Here is a 21,962-nt window from a genome sequence, read left to right on the forward strand (position 1 = left end):
GACGGGGGGGCGGGGCCGCCCAGCGCCGGCACGCACGGCGAGCGCACGCGTCGTCCGGGCCGCGGCCCTGCAAAATGGCCGCCCCCGGGCCAGGAAGCGGTGTGCCGGAGGGAGCCGGAGCCTCCTCCGCGGGGGCGCGGCCGCCGCGAGTGCGGGGCGGCTGAGGGGGCGGTGCCCAGGGTCTGCAGGGCCACCAGGGCCACCGCCAGCCCGGCAGCGCCTGTCTCGGTGGCCGTGGGCGGGGAGCCTGGTGGGCGGCGGGGAAGGAGGCCTCATCCGGCGTCGGTCGCCGGAGCGCGGCCCTTGCCTTTTCGGGGGTTTCACGTTACGCGGCTTTGCTTTTAAAAAGCACGTTCTGATGCGTGTTTGTAACCTAGCGCGCCCTCGCCTCCGCTCGGGGTTCTGTTTCGCCTTAGCGGCATCCGCGGTGCCTCGGGAGGAGCAGCCGCACGATATTGGGGTCTGATCTGCAGCTGTCACGGGGAGGGCAGCTCAGCAGTGAGGGGCGTGCGCTGTGCGCTTGAGGTCTTGGAGTTCATAGAATTATAGAATAGTTTGGGTTGGAAGGGACCTAAAGGGTCATCTGGTTCCAACCCCCCTGTTTTTCTGGATGAAGTTTCTCTAGCGTTGGTATTGGGCTGTAGATCAGTTGTTGTCTTCTATGAGAAAGATTAGTCGAGGTTGTGAAGTGTGTTGAGTGATCCAGGCTTTTTGGTGGGGTGGGAGTGAGGCAGGGTGGTTTGTTGAGGTTTGTTTTGATATGTGTAATTTCTGTAGAAAGCTGGATAAAGATACAATTTATCATCACAAATAGATTTTCACATAGCTTTGATTTAGCAGAAATTTAGGATTTATTAATAGTTTTGAGGTAGATCACAAAATTAGGTTATGAAGGTCTTGGCAGCGCTTAATCATCAGCCAGTTTTACAATGTGATTCAATGAAATTTGCTACAATCAGAACTGCAGCTTAGTTAAAAGATTCAAGAACGGCAAGGTTCATGGGAGACTTACTGGAGGGTACTGGAGGGTTTCTAAATCAAATCACGCACACACTGACACAGAGATACATACATATACAGACACATAGAGGTTAACCTATGATCAAAATTTCCCTTTTTTCAAGTTTAGTGAATTACTTGCTTTTAATGCATTGGCAGTCATCAATTGATCGTTGAATCTCTAGAAGTATGATTTCGTACTTTTCCTTTGCTAGCATTTGTTAGTGGACAGTCTTTGAATCCTTGTGAAGTATACTCTGAGAAGCACCCCAGCGCAGGGGGAGATGCTGGCCACAGGCTGCTGTGATCCTGGAGAGCTCAAAGTGTCTCATTTTGGATTGCTATTTATAGGATAGGTTGATTGCCTTTGTCAGTGTTTTTCCTTTCTGGCTGCAATTCATGTTAGGTAATTCTGGTGTTTTCTGCCAGCTGTACAATTCCAGTACTTGTCAGATTGTGCAGTTCTGGTACCATCCAGCTTGGGCTACGATCCAGGCAGCAGAAGTTCCAGGGCTCAGGGAGTGCCTTATTGCTCCAGCTCACTGCACTTGTAACACAGGCAAAACCACAATGGAAGTTTTCTCCCAAAGCAAGCATGGCAGAGTGGCCTGGGGTGGCAGGGCTGCGTCACCACATCTGGTGAGACTTTGACATTTGTTGTCAAATTCCCAGTGGTAGTCATAGATGACTGCTTCCTTGACTTCAGTATTGCTGGTTATAATAACATGCAACTTGCTTTTGGGAGTGGAAGCAGGAGAAAAGCCCTAATAGCACTGGTTTGGAAGCTACAGTTTTAGTTTAGGACAGTATTTAGAGAGAAAGAATGCTTAAGCAAGTATTTGGTTTTTGATCTGAATTGTTTTCATTGCTTAATTGTTTTTTTTTCTTTCTTTTTTTTTTAATTGAACAGATTTAGTAAAAAATGTTTTGGTGGATATATGGCAGTCTGTGAAGAAATCAATTGATCACTTTTTGATTTGATAGAATGGAACTCTCGGTACTTCTACAGCACTGGTGCGATCTTCTAAATGGTGAAAGCATTAAGTAAATGACCTGTTACAGTTAATGCTTCTTCTAGAAATCTCATGTCAAGTGTTTGTTTTTTTTTTTTAATTCATATGCTTCTCAAAATGCCAACAAAATTGTTATTGCACTGTGTGCTAGTAATCCTTTGCTCAATATCATAACAAACACTTGCATTGTGGTTTTACTGATAGTCACCTATAACAGCAGTTGAACTCTGAAGCCGAAGTGATTTGAGATGAAGTTATTGTGATTTACCCAGCTTCTACTGTTACAAACTGCATTTATACAAATACAACTACTTCATTATGAAGTTTTTTCTTGGCTAAATCTGCCAACTAGACTCGGTAATAGAGTTGTGAGAGCTTAGTTAATACACTTCTATTGCCAGTTTGTTGACAGGAAATTGTGGCGATCATTTAGTACACAATAGTAATAAAAAATACAAAAGTATAATCTCATAAATCATCTCTTAAAATCCTATAAATTTGTAACAGTTATGTTGCATTTTACTTGGATTTACATAGTTACACTTACCACACCATGCAAAGCCTAATAACATTAGAATATGCAACTCTGTCATGAGTTTACATGGCTTTAATTTAGCAGCAAATTAGGATTTATTAATAGTTTTGAGGTAGATAACAGTATTGTTATATAATTTTTAGCAACACTTAATCATTAGTCAGTTTAACAAAGTGAATCAAGGGAATTTGCTATAATCAAAACAGCGACATAAGGATTCGAGAATAGCAGGGTTCACTGCAAATGTACTGCAGGATTTCCTAAGTCAAATCGCACGGGCAGACACACATGCACAGAGGTACACAGATATAAAAATGCAGAGGCTGCCTGTAATCAAGGTTTTCCTGTAATTACTTACTTTCAATGCATTATCATTCCTCAACAGGTGATTGTTCAGTCTCAAGAAGTGTGACTTCATCATTCCCTGTCACTGACTTTGTTAGTGGACAGTCTTTGAACCATGAGAATTTTATCTTGAGAAGTATCTCAGCTCAGGCTGAGATGCTGTCAACAGCCCATTGCGATCCCAGAGAGCTCAAAAGGTCTCATTTAGGATTGCAGTTTATAGAATGTTGACATGATTGACTTTGGTCAGTATTTTTCCATTCTGACAATGATTCATGTTAGGTAATTCTGGTGTTTTCTACCAGCTATACAATTCCAGTACTTGCCAGGTTGTGCAGTTATGGTACCATCCAGCTCAGGGTACAATCCAGGCAGCAGGATTTCCAGGGCTCAGGGAGTGCCTTGTCACTCCAACTCAGTGTCCTTGCCAGGCAGCAGAAGTTCTAGGTGCAGTCAGGGATTGCCTCATCGCTCCAACTCGCTGCACTTGTACAAAGGCAAGAACACAATGGGAATTTTCTCCCAAAACAGGCATAGCTTACCCTAAGACTGCGGAGTGGCCTGGGGGAAGGGGTGCACACCACCACACTTTAACACACAGCTGCGACTTGAAAAGTTTCCCAATTTGTAGTTGAAAATTTTACAGTAAATTAGAAAGGTCTGGAAAATCACTTTGTGCTTTCCCACTGCATGTTGCTCTCTCTATGCACCTCTCTGCAACTCTTTGTTTTTTTCTTACATCCTATTCTGAAAGTTTCCTTAAGAGTTAGTGAAAGTTGAGATTAATGAAAGTTGATTATTTCTTTAAATTATCTTCTGAGTGGCTTGAGAACCAATCAGTGATTCAGTGTATAATCTATAGATGTATATCACGGATTGAGTGAAACAGTTGGAGCTTCTTATTGATTTACAAAACTCCACTGGAAGCTTAAGAAAGTCAGTCTTAAAAAGCTGGGGCCAGAAAGTCATCTCATAACTAACCCAGTAATCAGAAGAATAAAACAGAGATGATGGTGACATGCAGAAGAAAGAGAAGAGAGTAACTGCAGTTCCTAGAGAAGGCTCCAGACTGCCGGCTTGTGGTGAATGTAGCAGCATGGGTGTAGCAATAATCTAAAGGTCTAGGTTCCCCATAAAACATGCAGCCTGAGGTGTAAGTATGTGAAAGAACATAGTCATTTGGGACATTAGGAAGGTCTGTGCAAGGCATATTGATGGAAAGAAACCAAAACTTTTCGTATTTAACTGCAGAAGAGTTATTTTTTTCTTCATTTTCCCCCATTTATGCCTTTATAACCTTTTTATCTTTTTCAGATATTGTGAATAAACATATTTATTTGCACGTTTAACTGAACCTGGCATAAATTAAAAGTGATCTGATATTGACAAAATATTAAAAAGTAATTTCTCACTCCAGTCCCTGGAGAAAGCTGCAAGTATCTGCCTCCCAGTTATGTTTTATAGAGTATCAGAAAGCTAAGTGAGCATGCTCCCAAATAAATTGTTTGCATTCTCTGGAGAACAGCTGTTACAGGTTCAGAGAAGAAGGAAATGTCACTGCTGTAACTGTAAGTAACCAGCTCTCTGTCATTCTCAATACTGGGGTGCACATTGAACTTGGAATGCTCCCACGGAGGCTATAACAGGAGCGTAAAACCAGTTGGAAATTAGATTAAGTCCTTTTATCTGTTCCTACTGTGACAGAACTTGAAATGTTCCTTAAAAATACCTATTTATCTGTCAGTATTATGTTGCATGTCATTAGACCCTTGCTGCAGACAGAGGTTTGTATTCTGGGTTCATCGTAATCTGATTTTTTCCTTCCTTCCAGCTATTTCTTTCTTGGTAGTAAAGATAACCTCAGTGCTGCAGTGACAAATTGATGTAGTTCTGTTTGTCTGAATTTTTATACCTTTGGAAATATGTTTTGTAATGGCATGTTGATAATACCAGTGTGGGCAGTATTAACAGTTTTGCTGCTGTTACCTCGTTTTAGCAGAATTGGGCAGTTAATGTATTTATCTCCAAACCTGCTCTGGTAAAATTGTCTTCCTTACTGAATCACTCAAACCTTTGGCTTCATCTCTAGGAACTTCTGCATAAGTGATGCATTCTCATATGGAATCATGAAGACTACATAAAAAAAAAATAGTTCTCAAGTCCAAAACAAGAATTGCTGCCTTTTGTATGATTTGAGGTAATATGTTTATAAAAGGATCTCTTTTCCTTCTTCTATACACTCCAGCCTCTTCCTATTTAGTATCACAAAGGTATGATTTCTAAGAACACTCAACATAGGAGAGTACATATATATATATATATATGTATATATGTTTAGCATACATACCACATTAACTTCAGTGGCCACTTGGCTCTGCTCATAAGATCCATGGTATGAAGTTGGTTCCTCAGAAAATAAAAAATGAGCAATTACACAATAGTGGAGAGCACTTTGTTTTCCTTTTGCTGTGGCTGCCTTGGACAAAAATCTTCAGTTCAAATAGGGTGGGCTTTTTGTTACATTAACTTTCTAGAATTCTGTCTTTATCTGCTACAGAGGTTTCCTCAGCATGTCTTGCAAAAAATGAAGTCGAAATCCAACATAAATTGTTTAGCTGCAGTGTTTTGCAATTCTTTGCTGTGCAAGTATGATATTTTTAGAACTTTTCACATAGCAATTATTGTTTCACTTTTTGATTCCTACCCATTACCACTGACATTTTGTCTTTGCCTGTAGCTTGGCTCAGTAGGTTAGGCTGTGTGAATTGACAGACACTCCCAGTCTAAACATGCTGCTTTTTTTGGTGGCTAATAACTAGGGATGCTGACAGGGCACTCTTAAACCTTGGGTTAACTTTCCTTCTGCAACCCTTGTGCTGGCAGTCATTTTCATCTGATCATGCAGGGAGGCAGTTCTGGGAGCTAAGCAGAAAATTGGTGACTTGTTTATGAACGGTTATTCTGATGGCAGTTACCATCTGGCAGGAATAGCTTCCTTTAAAGATCTTTTCAGTTGGAGTTACAATGCAGAATGTAATAAAGGTGCCAAACTGTAAACACTAGGAATTGAATAATTAATGCCAAAGAGGCAGTGACGGGAGAGAAGGGGAATATTATTCCCTTGTTTATGCTTCTGTCTTCTCTTTTGTAAACAACTGTATCATTATACACGAGTGCAAATAACTCTTGTTCCCAAGATTTTTGTTCAATTAAATATTCTCCAGTGTATAGTAGTTTTGCTATTTAGAAGACCTGCAGGTGAGTAGATGGGCAAGCTTTGTGCTTTTGATGCAGCATTTTGTAATTTGTGGAATTTTTGTTGTTGTTGTTGAAGTGTAGTTTACATATACTTTGATGTATATACTGATACCAAAGTTTGGGGGGGTTTATCTTTCCAATATCCTTAGGGATGAGCTCAAGCCCCATCTTCCATCATGCCACAGTTACAAATGCATATGGTAGAGAGCGTCTTATAACTGCAAAATCCCAAAGGTATATGATGTTAAAGAGTTCAAGGTAGATAGTGGAAGACTTAAGTAAAGCACAAAGCAGGTTTCCCTATCAACTGTGTATCTCAACAAACTTCTTAACATATCTTTCTATCTGCAAGTGACAATCTATATACCTCTTCTTGCAGTAGGCAACTCCAAGCGTTAGTTCCCACAAATGCTTAAATGGAAATGGGGTAAAGGCCTTTGTATAGCAGCTGTACAGCTTAAAGACCGCTCTGTCAAATGGTCTTTTAAGTACTATCTATAGGTAACATTCCATAGGACCGCTTAGCAGATGCAGCTCACAAAGATATTTCTTAGCAAGCACACTGATGTAGCTTGAGTTCTGGTGGAGCTCTGATGATACAAGGGCTCTGTCTTCATCAGTACCATTACAGGCATTGACACAGCCTCCAGTCTCTTTTAAAACTTATATTTTGAAGACCATTTGTTTGGATCAACGTGAACTGTTTTGGAAATCTAAAAGGTTGTCTTGCCACTTTTATAGAAAATTACTTTTATTCTGAGGATGAGAAAGATGTCACATGCAGGAAGTAACAGTGGCATCATAAGAAGCAAAAAACTTTGATTCCTTAGCAGCTGGTGAACATGGATGAACACCAATATTATTTCATCTTTAGCCACACTTTTGTCATAATACGGCTAAGACTTCAGGATCAGATGAATGAAAAGGAAAACGCACACAATTCTTTCTAACCAGAGAATAAGAAAGATCCTCAGTAAACAGGTAAAGGTAAAAATGGCCAACACTTTTCTTTCATATTTGAAGCCAAAAGATTAATCCTTATTCTGCAGTTGTCATCTAGGACGTCAGACCACTTATGCCACTCAGTCTAGGATGAAAAAGAAGTTGGCCTTTCTGCCAAAATATCAATGATAGCTATGAGATGGATCAGCGATGTGTGGAATTCCCTTTAAATATAGTAGTGTGGAAAAATTAGCCAGGACAGGTGGAGGGACACTATGCCATCTCACAGACTGAACATAAACAGTTGTGATTTTGTTTGTCAGTGCAGTGCTGTAACATGTCTTTTGATAGGGTTGCAGCATCTTTTCCACAGTGCCTGCTGTTCTGCTTCTGTGATGTTTGGGAACTATCTTTCTTCTGAGAATAACCAGTCTGGCCCATGTACAGTGCCCTATACCATGACTGATGAGGTAAGTGAGATCAAAAAGTATCCCCTTGCAGGGTGTGAGGACCATAATAATGTATCTTACGACTCTGTATTCTGGGGGGGATATTAATAGTGCATACTTGAGTCTGAAAATGTAAACTTTATATTGAGGAAGCCAAACTTGAAAACTATAGGGATAGATGGGCTTGAGGCATCATACAGAGGTGTCACATGACTTAGCAAGTTTAGGCAGACTTACTGTCATGATAGAGAGAAGACCCACACATTCATGTTATAGCAGTCGATATCCTATCTTGAAATTTAAAAACTCTTGCAGTTTCCAAAGAATGCACCAGGTGGGCTCTGCCTCTTGCTTGTCCCTTTACCCGACAGCTGTTCAGACTGGGAGAGAGATACGGATTTCTACCCAGAGAAGATAAGCACCGCTGCTGCTATTGAAGTGTTCTGGCAAGTCTGAGTTGATCTGGAAAACAAAGATGATACTATATAGGTGAATACACTTCAGCAACATAGAAATGTATCTCATGAATTTTGATTCTGCAAGGAAAGAGAAGGATGCAGAAGCAGACAAATAGCATTTGAGTTTGTTAACATGATCCTTCTTGAAATGTTTTTCTTGAGAATTTGATAACTAGTGCAGGTGAAAGCTGGTAGGCAGAAATATTCCATGTGTGGAGGCCCCTCATGCAGGGTGAGTCAGCAGTGGCAACTTGAATAAAAACTTCGAGCTGCCAAGTAGGGGTATGAAGATTCTGATGGACTGGGACTGAAGCCCCATGCATATGTGGAGCTAGTGCCAAAAAAGGTGGTGAGGGTCCTGTTGCCATCAAACTATGGTTTACAAGGCCAGCTGTATTTGCTTAAAATTGTAATATGTCCCAGGAGAATTGTTTCCTGCCTATCCAAAAATAGAAAGAATACAATTTTGAGGCACCAAGCCTTCACTCGTGAGATGGAAAAAGCAAAGGAAATGGATTACAGAACCATGTGCTGAGGAGTGGTCAAATGCCCAAGACGATACCCCAGACCTTTGCATTTTGAAATTATATGGGCTAAACACACTGCTACAATATTTAATGTGGAGGGGTTGAAGATTCTGATTTGGTAGCCTGTCATGAGGTCAGTAAGATGATTTGGAAGTGTGAGGCTCCTAATACTGAACGATGTCTTGATCCTGCCCTGAATTTTGTGCTCTTCCTCTGAAGTGCTGTATCAAGGAATTACATGTATTCTCTGCCAAAGCCTGGACAGTCCATAGTGAAAACTCATTCCTTCTTAATGAGAAAAAATGAGGGGATCTAGAAAACTGATGAACCCTGCCTGCATGCTAGCGATTTTGAGATGGAGAAAACGTCTTCAGTGTGGGCACCAAGAAATTAAGCTCAGCAGCTCTTTGAAATTCTGTAGAGAATCTGAGGAGCAGGGAGGCCTTTTTGCATTAGACTGAAATGGAACTAAAGCTTTTAATTTCAAATCTGTGAGGAGATCGGGTCCTGGCACCACAGCATGCTGTTGTGACTGATTCAGGCTGTGCTGCAAGTCCTTGGTCAGTAGGTTGTGGGAATCAGTGGTGCTGCCACTGTCTTTTAATGAAATAGTTTTGTGACTGCCACTTCACATTTTTGTCAGTGTAAAGTTTAAGACCTTACACCTTATGGATGGAGTGTTTTTACCAAGTGTGCTGTATGTCCAGGGCAGGCAGAACTAAAAGATGAATCTCAAGAAAAAGTAATGTAAATAAAGCTTACTAGAGAGAATAAAGCTTGAGTTAAAACTACAAAAAGATAAGTTAAATAATACAGATCATTATGCAGTAAGGAACACTGCATTATTGAAGGGATGTCCAACTATGGATTACGTAGTCCAAATGGCAGAAAGAAAACCCAAAAATCTGGAGAAGTGCCAGACTTGCTAGTGTATCAGATGTGAGAGTATGGATGCCATCAAGGTCTCTGTGGAAAACTTTGCAGTTACAAAGCATTTGTATAGCTACAGGATGGATACACACATGGATTATCACTTAAAACAATGTTTTCTATCATAAATGAGATTTTATTAGTATTATTGAGAATGTTTATCATTTCTAGTCATTTTTGTACTTTGTGTACTTATGTATATAATCTAGGTGATACTCCCTCTTCAGTATCTATCACAAGATGAATTCCAGTGCAGCAAGGTTAACTTAAATCAGCATATCATGAGACTTCTGAGGCTGATGGTAGGATTGTATTAGTGATCTAACCAGAGAGTAATTCCTCACAAGCAAGAACACAAATGACCAGGTGGCCTCTATGGTTCTTGCAGTCTTTTTGTTTTAATATATCTATATTGGAAATTGAGGTTACTGGGACTATCTCATTCTAAAGATCTATTTTAGCTGTTTCAACAGCTTCTGTTTTGTTAGAAGATTAGTGTGCAGGATGGTCCCTGATGGGGAGAAAGGAGTTGGAAAGCACTTTGACTGTTCTGCAGGATTTCCTTAGTGAAGTTTATTTAAGCTCTCTGGACCTTAATTCGCTTAATTCACAGTTAAGTTGTGATAAGTGTATCTACTTCTGATCTCCTAGACATAAATTTATTGTGTGACCAACTGCTGTTGGAGGCAACCAGACACAGTAGGGCTAGAGAAAATGTAAAAATGGATCACTAAGACATTTTGAAGAAGGCTTTGTGCAGTGTATCATAGAATAGTTTGGGTTGGAAGGGACCTTAAAGATCACCTAGCTCCAACCCCCAGGCCCAGGGCAGGGACACCTCCCACTGGATGAGGCTGCCCCAGGCCCCATCCAACCTGGCCTTGAACACCTCCAGGGATGGAGCAGCCACAACCTCCCTGGGCAACCTGTGCCAGTGCCTCACCACCCTCATTGTGAATCAGCGTATGGTTATTGCAGCTGGGTAAGGAGACTCATGCCTGCTTTTGACTGCATACTTTTTATTACATGTAAGACTCCTGTATGATCAGCCAAGGCAAGCGTTTGTTTCAGGCTGGACCAGCAGAAAGTTGTTTTTTAAGCCTGTAGGTGCAGCTGCCTCGCAGAACTGTACTGCAGTACAACCTCCCAGATCTCAAATACGGCTGTGACGGCTGTCTAAAAATAATACCCAACAAAAGCTGTCCTTCGCAGCGAGAGACAGAAATAACTCCCTTTTGCCTTGTCAAAACGTAAGGCTTCTATCAGTTAACTTACAGGCAGCAGCGTGACCTGCTGACTACGCAGAAGCTAACTTTCAAGCACGTTTTCTCCGGACTTGTCTCCCGGTTGGACTTGCCCCTAAGAGCTAACAAACACCGCTCAGTTCCGTGCCCTGGGGCGGTTCGGAGCCGCGGTCCCGCGCGGTCTGGCCGGGGTGCTCCGCTCGCGGCCGCCGCGTTCCCGCCGCAGCGCCGCCACCGCCGCACGGGGGCGGGAGGTTGGCGCGCGCAGGCCCCGCCCGGCGGCGGCGGGTCTGGGCGGCGCCTGGCGCCCTCGCGTCCCTTCCCTCCGCGCCCGCCTCTCCTCCCCCCCGTCGGCGCAGCGCCGTGGTGAAGCCGCATTGTTTGTGCCGAGGGGGGAGGGGAGCTTCTCGGCCCCGAGCGCCGAGCCCGCAGCCGGACGGCGACCCGCGCTGCGCCTCACGAATGCGCCGCGCCCGGCCGCGGCAGCAACCCCGCACGCAGCGCCGGGTCCCCTCAGCGCCAGCTCGCCCCCCGCGCGCGGCTGCCGGACGCGGGGCCGGGCGGCGGCCCCGGCGGTTCCTCCGCCATTAAACCGGCCGCAGCGGCGGCCGCAGCGGCGGAGCGGGAGGTCTGTCAGCCGCCCCTCGGCGGCTCCCGCAGCGTGAGTGAAGCCCGGGTTGAGGGAGGGGGGCCGCGGGCCGTGCCGTGGCGGGAGGGAGCGCGGCGGGGGGGAAGGGCTGGGCGCGGCGGCGCGGGGGAAGCGGAGCGCGGCGGTCGGGGGGCAGGGCGCCGCTCGCGCTGTTTTGTCAGCCGCCATATTAGCGGGCCGAGTATTTTCGCGGAGGGGAGGGCGGTGACTGGGGCAGGGCCGGAGGCGATGGGCCCGGGCAGGAACCATCCTCCCGCGGGGGGGGGGGAGGTGGGAGCAGTGCCGGGGCTGGGCAGGAACCATCGGCGCGGGGGGGGGCGCGGGGGCAGGAAGCACTCGCGCGGCGGGGGCGGGGCCGGGGCCAGAGACCGCGGGGACCCCCGAGCAGCGCTCCGCGGCCGAGCCCGTTGCCGTGCCGGCCCCTCCGCATTGTCCGAGGCTAAAGAGCCTTCCCCTTCTTTCTGATGGTCTGCGTGCGAGCGTCCGTTGAGAATGGAATTCCAGTTTGCATTGATAGGGGCATCCGGGGGCCAGAGGCAGTTTGTTTGAAGAGGAGGAAGGTAACTAGGGCAGAGATTGTACAAGGAGTTTGTAATCGGAAAGTATGCGGTGTCGTACTTTTCCTGTTGGTTTTAGCTATCCTAGGTTCTGATAAAAAGCATTTTTTCCCCTTGTGCCGTGCATTCCACACAAACAGCTGTCTTCGCGTACTTCTGTTGTGGTGACGGAAGGCGTCTGCCCGTGACTTTATTCCTGAGCAGCTGATGTAATTCCAAGAGAGAAAAACTGTGAATAACTTTACCTGATTTGTTTCCTGCGCTCTCTGAGGCCTTGTAAGAGGAAGAAAAGTGCTGACAGAAGTATATATAAGCACACTAACAGCAAAATGAAAGTACTGAAACTATTTTAGTTCCCTCGTTTTCAAAGTTGGGTGTGTGGTCTTCATTCCTTCAGAATACTGGAGGAGGGGTTGGAAGCACGAAGAGAAAAAAGGTGTCTGGTAATTAACTAGGAAAAGGAAACCAATTGCCAATCATGAGTTTGTTATGCAGAAATCTGGTCTTTCTCCAGAATATTGGTAGGATTTTTGTCAAGAGAAGAATTTTAGAGAATGAAACGGTGCCTTGGCTTCTGGAGCATTGAAATTGTTCACGCTAAGTTTCTATAAAGTTTGGTCAGAGTACTACCAGTTCCAGTTCTGTGCTTGTTGCATTGTATTTTATAGGGTATCCATTCTGCATTTAATTCTGACCGTAATTTGCTTCCTAATTTGGCTTTATTTACAGCTGAGTATTACAGGTAAGATGCTCAAATGTTAGCTAAATCGGTTTTTTATCATTCTGGCCCATACAGTCTGTTTGACTTTTACAGAAGTAAAAACACTTGAGGTTTTGAGTATTTTCTTCCTGTTCTTATTGCCTGCTTGCATCCATGCTTAAGGATCCCTGGAACAAGAGGATAGAAATCTTGGAAACGTAACATTAATGTGTTTTTCTGTGGAACCTGAGTTAAGTTAGATAGCAGTGTGGGCAAGGTGCACATTTCTTTGATATCTGAAGGCTGCCTCTTATCCCTCCCCTAGAATTTTGTCCAAACTGTTTGTCCAAAACATGAACCTCTGTGAATGCAAAATGAGCCAAGAGGTAGAAAGGCACTCTTTTTTTAAAAAAAAGGAATAAACTTTTACATCTAGACAGAATTGAAGTGCAATTATATGAGGTAAATGTAAATGATCTGTTTTTCTTGATTGGTGACTAAATTAAAGAGCGATACAGAGAAATACCATAAAATGAAAGCATTCTGATCTGCAGCAGCTTGCTGTACGTTGACACTTAAGGGTGTTTTAGCTGAAAAAATCTCATTATTTGTTCACAGTAATGAACAGAAATCAGGGTTATCATGCTGTCTTTGGCCTCTGAATTATAGAATCTGTTGTGAAATTGGGAACTAACTTTTAGTTGCAGTTAAATTATCAGTATGTCATTTTTTCCCAGTATTGGGCCTTCTGTAGCAGTTTTAGCGGTTTAAACTTTTTCTGCAGTTAAGAGATCAGTATCGTATATTCTGTGTTGTTTTACAGAATTAAATTATTAAATATTTATTCCAAACTTTCTTTAAGAGGTGGAGCCTTTTTTTATTTGTGTTGTTTCTGTATAGCAGATCAGAGGTCTGTAATGATTAAACACTGACTGTTGTCCAATTTTGTACTTGTGCTGTAAAAACAAGTAATAAGAGTCAAGGATTATTTGTGTAAAAATCAGATCTATAAGCATTGCAATTCTTGCTTGAATAATAAAAACAACTTAGATTTCTCCTTTTAATTTCTCTGGGAGAACAAGGTCACTTTGTGGGGACAGATAGATCAGTCTCTTTCAAGAACTAGTTATAAGAGTAGCTTCTTAATTTATTAAATTATTTAGTCTTCCTGCAAAAGGAGTTCTCTCAGTACTTTGGAGTACTTTAGAGATTGGCTAAGGATAAGGCGGGCTACATGGAGTAGTTTATGTAATTGTTCTGGTCCTTGCTATCTTCTTCCTGAAATAGATAAAGCTAGTCTTTAGCAATAGCTGTGTTTTGATCTCTGTATTTCTTTGTTACTTTGGCAGTATATGCTAACACTAGTTGTGCTATTTTAACTAATACACAACACTGACTTGAAATGCAGAATTTCTGATTGGTCAGAATTGGAACGGTGTGGCCCTAATAGTACTTTAAGCCAGTGATTAAAGATCATGAGGGTTTTTTTTGTAGCTGAGGTTGAATTTTGCTGCTTAATAATGAGTTTTGAGGAAGAAGGAAAGAAGGGGGGAGACTTGACATTGTTGCTTGGTTTTGTGATATTTTCAGCCGGCATAGGATTAAACCCCCAACATTAAAGTATCAAAAAGCACAAGTATGGGAGCTTTTAATTAGAATTTTTGCTATCAAAATGCATGCGTGTCCTTGTTGTTGTGCTTTGTGGTGTGTGGGGGAGAAGGCTATATTTTTTTTCAGCATGTGGAATGATCTTTTTCCAGTAAGTGATAAACTTGAAAATTCTGTTAGAGAGCTTGGGACTGGATTTAAAGACAGAGAGATTTTTATCTGCCCCAGTTACTCTGAGAACAGCTCTGAAGAATCTGTTGAGGGAGAAAGGTCAGTGTACGTTCACAGTGACATGCAAGGAACATGTTTTCTCTGTAAATTGGATCTGCTTTACAGGTGGAATATTTCCCAGTTGCAGTCCATACTGGGCCATATTGGGCATTGCAAGTTCTTGTTGTGTTCTTGTAATTTTGTAAATAATAGGCTTACTAAGAATTGAGAGGAGAAAAGTAAAGGGCTGTCAAACTGCGTACTTGCCAAATTTGGAAGTGCACGTGTTTTTCTACCTTTAAGTGTAGATGTAGCAATTGGAAATGTTAGCGTGATTCTTTCAAATTGTACTGGAAAAAAATTGCAGGGAAAACTTGTTTTTCTTTCATGATTATGTTAGTTCTTCTAGGGGAAGATCTGGGGAAAGTAATCTGTAGCTATTGAAAAGAAAAATGCAAACTGCAGACAACCTGAATGTATTAGGAATACCCTATTAAAGATTTTCTCACAATGTAACAGGTGTAATTTTTTTCCTGTGGCATTTCTGGAATGTTGTGGGGGTTTTTTTCCTATGCAGAGATATTTAGGATTTTTGTATCAAGGATTTTGTATTGCTGTGTTCACTTAGAGAAGCTGATGTTTAGAAGATCTATTGATCATTAGGTTAAATTTGTACAGAACAATGTGAGCAGTCCGTAGGTGACAGGCTTCTTTTTTAAATTAAGTAGCTAGGTTGGGGGCTATAGAACTGAAGGGTTTTTCATGCTCTAATGAAGCTAATATTTTAATATGAATATTTGGGGTTCCTAATATTAACTGTTGCTCTAATTTTAGGTAAACATTACCAAATGAGGAGAAAAGGAAGATGCCATCGAGTATCGGCAGCAAGGCATTCTTCTTCCCCATGCAGTATTAAACACTCCCCCACACGAGAAACATTGACGTACGCTCAAGCTCAAAGAATGGTTGAAATAGAAATCGAAGGTCGCCTGCATAGGATCAGTATATTTGATCCTTTAGAAATTATATTAGAAGATGATCTTACAGCGCAGGAAATGAGTGAGTGCAACAGCAATAAAGAAAATAGTGAAAGACCACCAGTTTGTCTAAGAAGCAAACGGAATAAAAATAACAAAGTGAAAAAGAAAAATGAAGCTCTTCCGAGCTCACATGGCGTACCTGCTACAACAACTCCTCTTCCAGAACCAAAAGTACGGATTGTTGAATACAGCCCCCCTTCGGCTCCTCGGAGGCCTCCAGTTTATTACAAATTCATTGAGAAGTCGGCAGAAGAGCTTGATAATGAAGTTGAGTATGACATGGATGAAGAAGATTATGCATGGTTGGAAATAATAAATGAGAAGCGGAAAAGTGATGGAGTGTCAGTTGTTTCACAAAATATGTTTGAATTCCTTATGGATAGATTTGAAAAAGAGTCTTACTGTGAGAACCAAAAACAGGGTGATCATCAGTCTTTAATTGATGAAGATGCAGTGTGTTGTATATGCATGGATGGTGAATGTCAGAACAGCAATGTGATCCTGTTTTGTGATATGTGTAATTTAGCAGTACATCAGGAATGCTATGGGGTGCCATATATACCTGAGGGCCAGTGGCTCTGCAGACATTGTCTGCAGTCCCGTTCTCGGCCTGTAGACTGTGTGCTGTGCCCAAACAAGGGAGGTGCCTTTAAAAAGACTGATGATGATCGTTGGGGGCACGTGGTATGTGCTTTGTGGATTCCAGAAGTTGGATTTGCCAATACAGTTTTTATTGAGCCAATTGATGGTGTCAGGAACATTCCCCCAGCCAGATGGAAGTTAACATGCTACCTCTGTAAACAGAAAGGTGTTGGTGCCTGCATCCAGTGCCACAAAGCAAACTGCTATACTGCATTCCATGTGACGTGTGCTCAAAAGGCCGGTCTGTATATGAAGATGGAACCTGTCAAAGAACTAACTGGCAGTGGGACAACTTTCTCTGTAAAAAAGACTGCCTATTGCGATGTACATACTCCGCCAGGTTGCACACGGAGACCTCTGAATATTTATGGAGAAGCTGAAATAAAAAACGGTGTTTGTAGAAAGGAGGGATCAGTCAGAACTGCTAGGTCTACATCAAAAGTCAGAAAAAAGACAAAAAAGGCCAAGAAAACAGTTGTTGAACCCTGTACAGTTATGCCAACAGTATCTGCTCCTTATATACCCCCCCAGAGGTAAGCAAACTATCCAAATGAGAGAAACATTTATTTAATTACCTGCTTAGTTTTAAACCAATGCTTTTCGATGCCAAGTTGGAAGATTTTGTACATTTCTGATATGATTTCCTTTAAGGCCAGACTCGGAGGATTAATGTAAATCATGCACATTGTACTTCTGTAAAATGGTATTAAAAATTCAGTAACTTTCCCAGAGAAATTGGTAAGTGCTCACGTGATCTGTGTTGTCCTCAGAAAACTTTGGATTTTTTTTTTGTCGGACCAACTCGTGTGTGTGCTTAGTTGTTGTCATTATCTGTACTTTTGAGAATTAACCACTGAATTTGGAATAGTGTATGTAGTTGATCTTGTTAAAAAAACAGCCAAGCTCATTGTTAATTGTAGTCATAATTATGGAATCTGAACTTCTTTCTCCAGTGTTAAGAGTCCCAAAACAAAAATCAGATTTGCATATAAAAGATATGAATATAGTTCATCTCATCTAAGTTAAGTATAAATTTGTACTGCAAGATCTGTGTAACCAGTACAGAAACAATCTCCAGGAGGTATTTTTCTTGTGGGGTAGAGTAACTTTTCAGGAGGTTTTTCCTAAATCTGTGGTTTTCCTCTTGCAAACTTGGTAGTGTTTGTTGAGGCTTGGATGAATCAAGTGAGTGATGATAAGTTATTTGGTTAGTGTATTCTGAGTCATGGAATCAGTAATGAATGTGCCCTCCTGTTCAAATTACTGTCCTATAACCTCATTAACTTACTGATGTTTGAACAAAAAATAATTAATGCATGTGACAAAGAGTTTGAATTGTAATCTTGTCTTCGCTGACGAATTTACACTTCATAAGTTCTGTCTAAGCTGATACTAGTCTATCTTTCACAGTTCTTGCAGGAGCTTTTGTCATGTGAGTGCAAACCTAAAGCATGAACACCAGAACTGAAATTGCTACATTTTTGTATTTTAACAGTGGTGATCAGGGGCCTGGCAGGTGGCTCGAGATCTGATGAGGATAGTGAAGTGACGCATCAGAAAGCAGGGACATTTCAACTGATATTTTGAAAGTAATAGTAAATTGGAGCGAAGTGGAGACGCTTAATGTCTTTATTTCAGGAGTTCAAAACCTCAGCATGAACTTCAGCTAGCTTAGAACAGTAGCATCTCTTTGCACATTTCTTTCAATTAAACTGAGTTATAATGCATTTCACTGGTAGAAATAATTTGTGTCTAGGATTTGAGCAATGACGGAAAGCTCTGGGGTAGAAAGGCGCAGTTTTTACTTTGGTGAACCTTTGAGACATAATATACTGGGGTGAGAAATGCAAAGTTGGACTTTTGGGACTCAAACCGTTTGTTTTTATGGAATATTGGCTTTTTTTCCGCTGGTGTTTACAACATCAGTATGTTTACTCCTTGAATTAAATTCTTACTAATTTAAGAACAGTAGTTTAGAAAGTTTCTCAGAACAGGCACCACTGATGTGTAGGTTCGTTGTTTATACTGTGGCAGTACTGTGAATGCTTTGACAGAGAGGGCTCTTAGAGTAGAATAAACCACTTTTTTTTTGAAAGCCGACTCCCAGGTAGTGGACAATTAAGACTGGTTAAATTAATCTAAATAAATACACGTTTTGAGACTGCAGTCCTTTCCCTTAATAAGTTTTGTTAATACTAGTGACTACTTAGTGACTGACTCTGACAAACAGCCTTTAGCTCCTGTGTGCTGTTTACAGACATCAGATTGATTACACTGTTCTCTGATAGGATTTGCTTGGTGAAATGGTATTATTGCTTAGTGATGCACTGCAGAAAAGCTTAAGTTAACAGTAAGCAACCAGTACTGTTATTTGAATAGATACTTTTGTCTGTGAGAGGGGCAAGTTTGTATGAAGAAATTTGGTTTTGTCTTAATTAGGACAATCCTGATTGGTGTTGTAGTGGTTTTGGTTTTTTAAGACTAAGTAAGAAAACATGAACTAAGTGAGAGTTGAGGATTAGAATACGTGTTCTGAGTTTTACCTCTGGCAATTCCTGCCATTACTAGCTTTCAGAGAAGATTAGACCCTAAGTGATTATGCTGCAGCCCCAAATCTGTTGTCCAGTTTTCTTTAACTATTCTTTTTTTCCCACTTGGCAAAATCTCTCGTGTGGGATGGGAGGAGAATTAATACTTACCCATAGACTAATAATGAATTATTAGTCATCATTATTAGTGGATCATTTTGCAGCAGTCTTCACTTAAATGATCCGTTTTCTCTAATTGTTTTTTAATGTGCTACTTTTTCCCTTGGAGCTGAAACGTGATTTGCCTTTCCAGGGGTCTTGAGGAAAAGTGATTAAGCTATTGAAAATATCAGAGAAGACACATATATGCTCAGTGTTTAAACAGTAATGCTTTTTTTCCTAAAGAATTTGAAATGCACATTTTCAGCATCTCTGGAAATTGAGGCACATGTGGAGATGTTGTGTTTCGTTTACTTTCTTAATCATTAATAATATGTCTCCTTGGCATATAGCTGGTTTGTTAGATGTAGTGCCTGAGAACACCTGTTAGAGCTTGAGGAAAATCCTCTTACCATCTATGTTCAGTTCAAGGTGGAGGGTTTGTAAGCTGTTTCCTTACTTGAGTAACGAGTGCATGTGAAGGACTGGGCATTTAAATAACACCATTTGTAATAATTCTGTTTTCTAAAACAGTTATCTGATGTTCAGGATATATTAAAAAGAGCGGTGTAGAACTACATAATTCATAACTTCTGCATAGATTTCTGTAGCTCTTGAATTTCTGTATCAACTTATCTGTAGGTCAGGATTCTGTGCTACTGCCTGGAGGGATTTTGAGAGCTGTATACTTTTTGGTTACCAGAATTTCTAACATGGTTGTCATACTCTAAACTTTTTGCTGTTAACTTACATAGCGTCATTCTGTAGGTCATTTATAATCTAATTATACGGCCTCTCAGACTGTCATCAGTGAACTACTGATTTAAGAGTGTAGGATCAGAAGTTTTTAGCCATTAATGATAGGAGATGAATGCTTGAATGCTTGCTTCCCCATTTCTTCTGTTTTTCCTTTTTTTTTTTTTTTTTTTTTTTAATGCTGGGCATCTGTTCTTTTGGCCAGGTATCTAAGGAAGTCTGTACCTAAGTATCCGCTTCCAAAAGTGCAGTAGGTCATGTTAAGAGCTTTAAGGTGACTTAATTTTCAGTGCTGACTTCTTTGTAACTTCCTTAGCACTTGAAATAGTATACAGGACCACCGGGGAACCTCATATGTGTATATGATTTCCATCAGGCCTTCTGGCTAGAGAAGCGTGTTCCCTGTTTACTAGGAAATGCCATTCAGTTTTTCTTGAAATATAAAACTGTTGAAGATTGCTTATGTTGTACTGCTTATATTAATCAGCCTTTTTATTTTTGAAAGAGCAGAAATGAGCTTAGTGTAAAAGTCAGATTTCTGGGAAGTGTCAGAGCAGCTGTGTGTTGGGCAGCGAGGTGAAGGGGGAAGGACTGCCTCAGACTGTTACTCTGTATGGAAGGATAGACTGTATCTCCCCTGCTAGAAGATGGTCATCAGAAAACTGGCCTTCTGTTGCCCCTAGCTATTTTCTCTGAAGAGAGTGGCAAATTTGTTCTTGCAGTGTTTGTACTCCACTGATGATGTGCTATGCTTGAATTTGGCCTAGTAGGTAAAGGACGTTTTTCCCTAATATAATACCAGAAGTATTTTATTTAGGTTGCAGGTACAAAATACTCAAGATAGGAAGTCCTGGCTTTTAGGAATGACTTGACAATCTAAATCTAGCTTCTTGCCTATGTTAGTTATCCTGTACTGCCTCTGTGCTCCATTTCTTGTAGATTATATTTTTTTTCCCCATTGCTGCCTATATTTGTACTTTCTAACAGCTGCCTTATCCAGTGAGTAGGATGGGTACACAAAGGAGAAGAATTGCAGTGTTAGCTGTGAAAACTCTCTAGTTTCTCTGAATTCTGAGTACTTGATTCTTCAGTACAAATGCCATTATTTGTTGTAGTCTCTTGATCTTGTGTGTTAAAAGAAGCATATAAAATGTGATTACTTCGTGAAAAGCAAAGCCATTGACAATATTTGTGTTCTTTAAAAATGTTGTGAGACTAGGAAGTTGTGGCGATATACTTGGGGGTAAACTGTGACACAAAATATTTTTGATCTTCAATATTTTTAGAATATACAGTGAGACATAGTGTAATCTGCTTTAATAAGATGCCATTCGTGCAAATATTGGTCTATTAAGTGGAAGCAGTTATTTTAAAGTATATAAATATTTGCTTTCTGTTTCTGCACGGTGTATTTGTCGTATCTAAAATTAAGAAAGTATTTGAAATGCAGTAGTACAGAGAAAAAAAATAAGCAAAAGAAGCACCACTTCTATAATAAGTAGGAATGAGGTGTGATAGTTGTTTCCATTCTATATACATAAGCTATATTGCATCATATTGAAAGAGAAGAAAAGATACTTAGGAAAGTGGGTAAGTACTAGACAGATAACTGAGAGCAAAAATTGCTGAGACTCTTAAAATAAGAGTATTTTCAGCTGTCTTTAGGAATTAACATTTATGTGTTGTACATGAACTTTTTTCTATGTTGACTTTTCCTTTTATTAGAAAGCATATTGCTTATGGTAGTAAAACTGGATTTCTCTTACTGTATGTCTCAAGACAATAAGAGTATTTAATTTTGTTTTACAATATATCCAGTTGAACCATCCTGATCTTTCTTGCCACATAGTTCAACATAGTCTTGCTATCTCGACACGGGAATCTGGATTGACAGAACAATAAACGCACAGAAAGTGATGGAACACAGTATAAGCAGAAAGGAGCATTTACAGAGACCTTTGAGACACTGTTAAGTCTGCATTCACAGATGGTACTTCTTAACCATAGATGTAGCTCATGTGTTTCTTCTGAGGGTTTGTTTTACTGTTTTTTGGAGTACTGTGGATTGTGGTTTTTTTTTTTAATACCTTGAAAAGTTTTTAAGTGAAGGAGAGAATGCTGCTTAAAATTCAGCATTGAAAAACCATTGAAAAGTACTGTTAGAGCCAGTGTTGCAAACAGTTTGGAGGTTGAATAAATCTGGGCTATGTGTTAGCTGTTTATCCTTGAATATACGTGTATGTATGCTTTCACAAAATTGTGTGTTTATACTATTTTAATTACAGGAGAGCATGATTTAGATATGCTTTATGTTTGTGCAAAATAATTAGATGATGGAATCGCCTTGGTGAAGTGGAAGGGGATGGTAGCAGCCATGGTCTACTGATATTTCTTGTGAGATTGATCTACTTGG

At 41.0% G+C, this 21,962-nt stretch overlaps 1 protein-coding gene across 11 annotated transcripts in view; it reads left to right on the top strand.

Moving 5' to 3' along the window:
• Nucleotides 1-81: 81 nt before the first annotated feature.
• Nucleotides 82-21,962, top strand: part of BRD1 (bromodomain containing 1) — a 68,420-nt gene continuing 46,539 nt past the window's right edge. The window contains exons 1-5 of one of the 11 annotated variants that reach the window (XM_054052366.1): nt 82-4,460; nt 4,982-5,089; nt 7,444-7,562; nt 7,857-8,030; nt 15,259-16,639. In XM_054052366.1, coding sequence (XP_053908341.1) covers nt 15,273-16,639 — 1,367 coding nt within the window. In that variant the 5' untranslated portion in view covers nt 82-4,460; nt 4,982-5,089; nt 7,444-7,562; nt 7,857-8,030; nt 15,259-15,272. Of the gene's footprint in view, nt 5,090-5,194; nt 7,563-7,856; nt 8,031-11,004; nt 11,362-15,258; nt 16,640-21,962 lie in introns of those variants that run through there. The other 10 variants (XM_054052358.1, XM_054052375.1, XM_054052397.1 and 7 more) reach the window with 10 other exon arrangements.

The sequence above is a fragment of the Cuculus canorus genome, chromosome 1 (genome assembly GCF_017976375.1).
Source record: "Cuculus canorus isolate bCucCan1 chromosome 1, bCucCan1.pri, whole genome shotgun sequence".
NCBI classification, from domain to species: domain Eukaryota; kingdom Metazoa; phylum Chordata; class Aves; order Cuculiformes; family Cuculidae; genus Cuculus; species Cuculus canorus.